The sequence below is a fragment of the Nicrophorus vespilloides genome, unplaced genomic scaffold (genome assembly GCF_001412225.1).
Source record: "Nicrophorus vespilloides isolate i.1.1-1 unplaced genomic scaffold, Nicve_v1.0, whole genome shotgun sequence".
NCBI classification, from domain to species: domain Eukaryota; kingdom Metazoa; phylum Arthropoda; class Insecta; order Coleoptera; family Silphidae; genus Nicrophorus; species Nicrophorus vespilloides.
The window spans coordinates 1-9,058 of NW_017099452.1; the positions used below are offsets into that span (position 1 = coordinate 1).

Here is a 9,058-nt window from a genome sequence, read left to right on the forward strand (position 1 = left end):
ATTTGAACTTTCCAATTGATCTGTCATATTTGTAACTATTGCGATTTCCTATAATTTACAGTCAAAGTTAAAAACGATTTCTAGTCGGAAGCCTCCAAAAATCGAGTGTCTTCACAGAATATCAATTTATTAAATAACTATATACGATACAATTAAGAATGTGTAAGCAAATTAAATATTTGAGCTTTCAAATTTGTGATCAATCATATTTGTAACTATTGGCGTTTTCCTAAAATGTACAGTCAAAGTTGAAAAAACTATTTTATAAGCCTCCAAAAATCGAGTGTCTTCACAGAATATCAATTTATTCAATAACTATATACGATACAATTAAGAATGAGTAAGCAAATTAAAGCTAAATATTTGACCTTTCAAATTTGTGATCAATCATATTTGTAACTATTGGCGTTTTCCTAAAATTTACAGTCAAATTTGAAAAAACGATTTTATAAGTTTCGAAAAATCAAGTGTCTTCAAATAATATCAATTTATTCAATAACTATATACGATACAATTAGAAATGAGCAACCAAATTAAAGCTATATATTTGAGCTTTGCAAAGTGTCATCAATCATATTTGTAACTATTGGCGTTTTCCTAGAAGCTACAGTCAAAGTTGAAAAAACGATTTTATAAGCCTCGAAAAATCGAATGTCTTTACAAAATATCAATTTACTCAATAACTATATGCAATACAATAAAGAATGAGCAATCAAATTAAAGCTAAATAACTGAACTTTCCAATGTGTGATTTGTTACTATTTGCAATTTCCTATAATTTACAGTCAAAGTTGAAAAAACGATTTTATAAAATGTTAAATATATATATAATTATATTATGAAAAAAATATATCAATTAGTAAACAAGAGCTACAGATTAATATGCGACTTTTATGTTGATCTTTTTTTCACTTTTTCTCTTTCACTATATACTTCCTTTCTATCGTTTGTATTCGGTTTATAAATCAATTCGGCAATTAATCAAAATCGAAAGTACGGTCGTTCTCCTTAATGATTAATGGGATTTCACTTAAAGTATAATTAATGTCCTCGCAGAAGCAAATGAATGCCAAATATATAAATCGTTATTCGCGTGGGACGAAGAATGTTTTTATGTTCCATCAGATTAATGCGTCGTCATTTACCCTCTGTTTTTCTTTCATTTCTGCGTGTTTTTCCCATTCGTTCTTAATTTGTCCAGCTGCTCTCGATTTCAGAAAACAAATCAATAATATGCGTGTATTGGGAGAGAGAGAGAGTGCGAGAGAGTAAATGCGGGTTGGGGAAAATTAGATTTGCATTAGATCGATAGGACGTCGGACCGCAGCATTAATCAAACCGAGGACCTTTCGGTAATGGCTATGATAACACAACAACAAATTGATCCTTGCGGCGTCGCAAAATAAACGAAAATACTTAAATGTTTAATTAGAAGATCGAAAAGAAAAAAAGCATTGATTTTTCTGTTTGATTGTTGTTGTTTTTTGATTGTTTGCAGGCGGATATCCAACATATGGCGGTGAGCTACGAGTCCGAGGATGAGACGATGGGGAAGCTGCACGCGAGGAGTCGCAGAGGAACCGCACTGTACAGTAAACAGGACATCCTCGAGCAGTACTGCATCTCGGAGAGGGGACTCGGAGCGCTGGAGACTGATCGCCGGAGCTTCTTCAGCTGTCTCTCCTCGCACCAGATGTCCCCGTGCACCAGGTCCTCGATCCTCACGGTTTGCGTACGACAGAAGGTCCCTTCCGATGAGAATCTTCAAGATCTGTACAAGAGACCCGCAGCGTACGTCCCGTATCCGAGGAAACCGAGGTAACGAAGATCATCGAGATGCTGCGTTTTCCCATTCCCTCATCTCCTTCGGCTTAAACGACCAAAGTAATTGAGGAACGCATCCGGCGAAAACGTGCGACGCGACGCGAATCGATCGATCGAAATTCAATTACAAAACTCGTTTGCGCAACGTGTCGCTGCGGATATCGAAGTCGTCTCATATCTGCTGCACTTATTTCCATAAATTTCACGAACCAGTCAATATTTAACGAGATTACAAACCAAATTACATCTCGTATCTTCGTAAATATATAATTTAAGTGATATTTTCAATAGTCGAATTAATGTTTTTTTTTTCTACAAAAATTGATCGATTTCTCAAAAACTATGCATTACACAAAATTTATTAAATATTCACATTAAAACATAAACTTTAATTAATGCATTGCACTAAATTAACGGTTAAAATGTAAAATAATTTTCATTATTTTTTTGTTACTCAATAGGCCATGGATTTTTGTTCCATTATCAAATTGTTGCTTAGGCAACTTATATTGCTCGTTTTTATTATTTTTGTTGTGACAGTTCTTATTGACAGTTTAATATGTTGTTTCGGTAATGATTCGGCAGATGGGGTCCGCCGCCTCCGGAAATTTACAACTACGACGAGGATCTTAATAGCTCCTACTTCCGGCGGAAAGGACACACCGATGCCAGCACGTACCAATGGATGCCTTCCGACGACGAGTCTGTCCGCATGGAGAGACCCAGGTCGATACTGGACCATCACAGCCACCAGAGCGGATTACCAACTACACCTCACAGGTACGCATTACCAACCATACCAAACAAATAAACTGTAACCGCAGCTGAAACATTTGTAAAGAAAAAGTAACAAAAACAATTTTTTTTTTTACATTCGAATCGTGCTTTTAATGGTCGAAACAGTACGGGACACGAGTTTCGCATTTGCAGCTACGTAACAAAAAAGCGAATCGAACACCCACTCCCAAAAAAAACTTTGTCTTCACAAATCATAAATTTTCTCAATAACTATACACGATATAATTAAGAATGAGCAGGCAAATTAAAGCTAAATATTTGTGCTTTACAATGTGTGATCTGTCATATTTGTAACTATTGGCGTTTTCTTATAATTTACAGTCAAAGTTGAAAAATCGAGTGTCTTCACAAAATATCAATTTATTCAATAACTATATAAGATACAATTAAGAATGAGGAAGCAAATTAAAGCTGAATATGTGATCTTTCCAATGTGCGATCTGTCATATAAGAATTTGTGATCAATCATATTTGTAACTATTGGCGTTTTCCTAAAATTTACAGTCAAACTTGAAAAAACGATGTTATAAGCCTCGCAAAATCGAGTGTCTTCACAAAATATCAATTTATTCAATAACTATATAAGATACAATTAAGAATGAGCAAGCAAATTAAAACTAAATATTTGAGCTTTCCAATGTGTGATGTATCATATTTGTAGCTATTGGCGTTTTCCTATAATTTACAGTCAAACTTGAAAAAACGATGTTATAATCCTCGAAAAATCGAGTGTCTTCACAAAATATCAATTTACTCAATAACTATATAAGATACAATTAAGAATGAGCAAGCAAATTAAAGCTAAATATTTGAGCTTTGCAATGTGTAATCTGTCATATTTGTAACTATTTGCGTTTTCCTATAATTTATAGTCAAAGTTGAAAAAACGATGTTATAAGCCTCGAAAAATCGAGTGTCTTCACAAAATATCAATTTATTTAATAACAATATAAGATACAATTAAGAATGAGAAAAGAAATTAAAGCTAAATATTTGTGCTTTACAATGTGTAATATGTCATATTTGTAACTATTGGCATTTTCTTATAATTTACAATCAAAGTAGAAAAAACGATGTTATAAGCCTCGAAAAATCGAGTGTCTTTACAAAATATCAATTTATTCAATAAGTATATACGATACAATTAAAAATGAGCAATCAAATTAAAGCTAAATATTTAAGCTTTCTAATTAGTAATCTTTCATATTTGTAACTATTGGCGATTTCCTATAATTTACAGTCAAAGTTAAAAAAACGATTTTCTAAGCTTCGAAAAATCGAGTGTCTTCACAAATCATCAATTTACTCTATAACTATATACGATAGAATTAAGAATGAGGATGCAAATTAAAGCTAAATATTTGAGCTTTGCAATGTCTGATCTATCATATTTGTAACTATTGGCGTTTTCCTATAATTTACAGACAAAGTTGAAAAAACGATGTTATAAGTTTCGAAAAATCGAGTGTCTTCACAAAATATCAATTTATTCAATAACTATATAAGATACAATTAAGAATGAGTAAGCAAATTAAATCTAAATATTGGAGCTTTCCAATGTGTGATCTATCATATTTGTAACTATTGGCGTTTTCCTATGATTTACAGTCAAAATTGAAAAAACGATTGTTATAAGCCTCGAAATGTCGAGTGTCTTCACAAAATATCAATTTATTCAATAACTATATAAGATACAATTAAGAATGAGGAAGCAAATTAAAGCTAAATATTTGATCTTTGCAATGTGTAATCTGTCATATTTGTAACTATTGGCGTTTTCTTATAATTTACAGTCAAACTTGAAAAAACGATGTTATAAGCCTCGCAAAATCGAGTGTCTTCACAAAATATCAATTTATTCAATAACTATAGAAGATACAATTAAGAGTGAGGAAGCAAATTAAAGCTAAATATTTGATCTTTGCAATGTGCGATCTGTCATATTTGTAACTATTGCTGATTTCTTGTAATTCACTGTCAAAGATGAAAAAACGACCTCTGATAAATGAACGGTTTGATAACAAAATGTTTAAGTTGTTGTTGTTTTTGTAATCTATCGTGCAAACAAACAGCGTGTTGTTGATTTGTGTTGGCGGATCTTCGTTGAAACGATCATTTGACATCGTCCGCATCGGGAAATGAAAGAGTAGGAAGCAATTTTTCTTCCTTTGTGAGGTTCCTCCGGCACAATACATGTGAATGTAACTCGTTTTGTTTCGTGCACATCGTGTATTTATTCCGTGCAATAAAAGGGCAAAGGAGAAACGGATGGACGAAGTAACGTGTGTATGTGTATGTGCACTCGTATTGTCGGATCGTTAGTTCAATTTATTTCGAAAAAGGGATGGAGAGCAGAGAAGGTTTCTCGAAGGGGTTAATTAATTTTCGGGACGTCATCACCGCCGCGTTTCTCCCTTTTATGTTAATAAATTCGTTACGGCCCGTGTGTGTCGTGGCAATTACTTTGGGATCCTGCAATGTGTGCATACAACTATTATAAGCACGACCAGGTTTTCCTTCAACCGTACAAATGCGAACCTGCGCGTCCGTGCTTAATTACATTAACAATACATGAAGACATGGTAAAAACATCGCACGAAATTTCATCTCGGAAATTCCTTGCAAATTCCTTAATATTTCATTATGAAATAGAATCAAACATTCTCTATGTACTAGAAGTTTAAAACTAAATAATTCACAACTATTATTGTCCAATTTATAAACGAAATACATAGTTTAGTTTATTAGATTTTATAAAGATTTATATATATATATAGTTTGGTGACAGGAAAAGTAAGTTTTCTCTGACTCGACAAATTCAGTTTCCTTAAAGTAGGTCAACACCATTTACTTTATTATTCGCATAAAACTCGCACGTTTCACGTGTTAAATGAAGCTAAATTCTTTCAGATTAAGACTGTTAATGGATAATTTTCTATGAATAAATGTTATTCATTTAGTAATTACATATTTTTTTCATCGTATTCAATAATAGAAAATTAAATTGTTGGAAATAAGTTAAGTTTTCGTACTTAGAAAGTTTTTTTTTCTCTGAAGACGTACGAGAATATAATTTACAGTTAAAGTTGAAAAAACGATGTTATAAGACTCAAAAAATATCAATTTATTCAATAAGTACATACGATACAATTAAGAATGAACACGCAAATTAAAGCTAAATAATTGAGCTTTCCAATGTGTGATCTGTCATATTTGTAACTATTGGCGGTTTCCTATAATTTACAGTCAAAGTTGAAAAAAAGATGTTATAAGCTTCGAAAAATCGAGTGTCTTCACAAAATATCAATTTATTCAATAACTATATAAGATACAATTAAGAATGAGGAAGCAAATTAAAGCTAAATATTTGAGCTTTGTAATGTGTGATATATCATATTTGTAGCTATTGGCGTTTTCCTATAATTTACAATTAAAGTTGAAAAAACGATTTTATAAACCTCGAAAAATCGAGTGTCTTTACAAAATATCAATTTATGCAATAACTATATAATATACAATTAAGAATGAGCAAGCAAATTAAAGCTAAATATTTGAGCTTTGCAATGTGCGATCTATCATATTTGTAACTATTGGCGTTTTTCTATAATTTACAGTCAAAGTTGAAAAAACGATGTTATAATCCTCGCAAAATCGAGTGTCTTCACAAATCATCAATTTACTCAATAACTATATACGATACAATAATGAGTGAGCAATCAAATGAAAGCTGAATGTTTGTGCTTTCCAATGTGTGGTCTGTCATATTTGTAACTATTGACGTTTTTCTATAATTTACAGTCAAAGTTGAAAAAACGATGTTATAATCCTCGCAAAATCAAGTGTCTTCAAAAAATATCAATTTATTCAATAACTATATAAGATACAATTAAGCATGAGGAAGCAAATTAAAGCTAAATATTCGAGCTTTGCAATTTGTGATCTGTCATATTTGTAACTATTGGCAGTTTCCCATAATTTACAGTCAAAGTTGAAAAAAAGATGTTATAAGCTTGGAAAAATCGAGTGTCTTTACAAAATATCAATTTATGCAATAACTATATAATATACAATTAAGAATGAGCAAGCAAATTAAAGCTAAATATTTGAGCTTTGTAATGTGTGATCTATCATATTTGTAACTATTGGCGTTTTCCTATAATTTACAATCAAAGTTGAAAAAACGATATTATAAGCCTCGAAAAATCGAGTTACTTCACTATATATCAATTTATTCAATAACTATATACGATACAATTAAGAATGAGCAAGCAAATTAAACCTAAATATTTGAGCTTTGCAATGTGTTATCAGTCATATTTGTAACTATTGGCGTTTTATTATAATTTACAGTCAAAGTTGAAAAAACGATGTTGTAAGACTCAAAAAATCGAGTATCTTCAAAAAATATCAATTTATTCAATAAGTATATACGATACAATTAAGAATGAAAAGCTAAATAATTGAGCTTTCCAATGTGTGATTTGTTATATTTGTAACTATTGGCAATTTCCTATAATTTACAGTCAAATTTGAAAAAACTTCTTGTAATTCGCTGTCAAAGATGAAAAAACGACTTCTGATAAATGAACGGTTTGATAACAAAATGTTTAAGTTGTTGTTATTTTTTGTAATCTATCGTGCAAACAAACAGCGTGTTGTTGATTTGTGTTGGCTAAACTCTTTCAGATTAAGACTGTTAATGGATATTTTTCTATAAATAAATGTTATTCATTTAGTAATTACATATTTTTTCAACGTATTCAATAATAGAAAATTAAATTGTTGGAAATAAGTAAAGTTTTCGTACTTAGAAAGTTTTTTTTTCCCTCCTGAAGACGTACGAGAATAGGAGAAGGCTTTGTAACTGCTGCAGTCAGCAAAAAGCGAAGTTCACACAATAAGCTATCTCCGCTTTCACGGTGGAAACAGTTCTTATCGAGATTTATTTCAACATTTTAGATATTAAATTTACAAAATGAAGATGTATTAAAGTTATTTAGTTTATTGGGATTATGTTTCTTTCTGATTAATGTATTAATCGAGCAATTAATCGAGCTGTTCGCTGTCATTTCAATTGTTTTCTTCTCTTGTTTTCGTTTGTTTTTCTTTCAAGAAACACGTGATGATGATGGCAATCATTTGAATTGTTTTCTTTGTTGCAGGACGAAGCACGTGAGTTTCGCAAGATCGCACACGTTGACGTCCTTCGACGATGCCGTCGTCTCCTTGGGTGCTTCCGCCAGCAATCTCAGCAAATCGGCGAGGAGCCAGGAGAGGCTGATCGATACCAGAAGATCCCTGGACCGCATCATTCCGATAACCAAGCAGCCGGAATTCGCAGAGAACGTCGTCGTTATGGGTAAGTTTCTTCTCGTTTTCTATTTGTAAACTATGGCGAAACGCATTATTTATACCAGCAATATCGAACTTCTGGTGCAGGTCGATACAGCACTGGTTTTTTCCCATCTTAAACAGTTCAAAACCGCAGCAAGGAAACAAAACAATTCGGTGTCTTCACGTTTCAGTAAATATCTCAACAACCACAAATCGCAAATGCAAGTGTGAATACTTGAATGAAACATAAATATTCAGGCTTTAAGCAGAGTCTATTATTAGATTTCTATCTGTTGTCGTTTTAGTGTGATAAGCGTTCGAAAAATGATTATTTTTGTGAATATATGTGAAATAAATTGGTCGACATTATTCTCCGTAATATTATGTAAGGAAGGACGTAAATATTATAAATATATATATTTTAGATTTACTTCCCGTGCGAAAGGAAATTCCCGGTGAACGTGAACGGGCCCAAAGTTATGCGATCGTAAAAATTGTTTCCTTGAAACTACTGCTGCCACAGCCAGCCCTCGCGAAAATCTATAATAAATTTCGCACAATATAGCCTTTGTTTTTTTATTGCGCGATATTTTCACGTGTTTTTACGTAACTTTTTTCCTTGGTTTTTCTTTTTGTTGCTGTTGCAGAGAAACTGATCCGCACTCCGATGAAGACGCAGGCGACGCAGACGGAAGCGTGTCTGGGCAGAAAACCACTTCCCTCGAGTCAGATCAACCTCAGTCCGAGAACCGTGCACAGGGTGAGACGATAATGCTGTAACATCAACATTTATTTTGTTTTACCTATTGATTTATGCGTAATCGAACTGTGCACGGATAATTTGATTTACACGGGTCGAACCGTTACGGCTTTGTTTGCATCAAGTTGGCGATTTACGGGCGCGATAATGCTGTGCACTTAAATCAGGATCCATTGACTGTCCTGGCGCATCCACCAATTGTTAATCGTTCGCAAAAATAACGCAGAAATGTTTGATCATTGGAAGCTTTTTTTTTTGCAATATATCAGACGTATTGTAATGAAGTTTCGATTCGTTCGTCTAGTAGTAAAATGATGCGACGTGCGCTTTGGATGCCAATAT

At 32.7% G+C, this 9,058-nt stretch overlaps 1 protein-coding gene across 1 annotated transcript in view; it reads left to right on the top strand.

Annotated features, from left to right (window-relative positions):
- The first annotated feature begins 1,501 nt into the window (after positions 1-1,501).
- The window catches only part of LOC108564538, a 13,829-nt gene continuing 6,272 nt past the window's right edge, over positions 1,502-9,058 (top strand). Inside the window, exons 1-4 of the mRNA XM_017923612.1 lie at positions 1,502-1,818; positions 2,410-2,604; positions 7,785-7,981; positions 8,604-8,716. Of these exons, the coding sequence (XP_017779101.1) occupies positions 1,514-1,818; positions 2,410-2,604; positions 7,785-7,981; positions 8,604-8,716 (810 nt within the window). The 5' untranslated portion in view covers positions 1,502-1,513. The remainder of the gene's footprint in view (positions 1,819-2,409; positions 2,605-7,784; positions 7,982-8,603; positions 8,717-9,058) is intronic.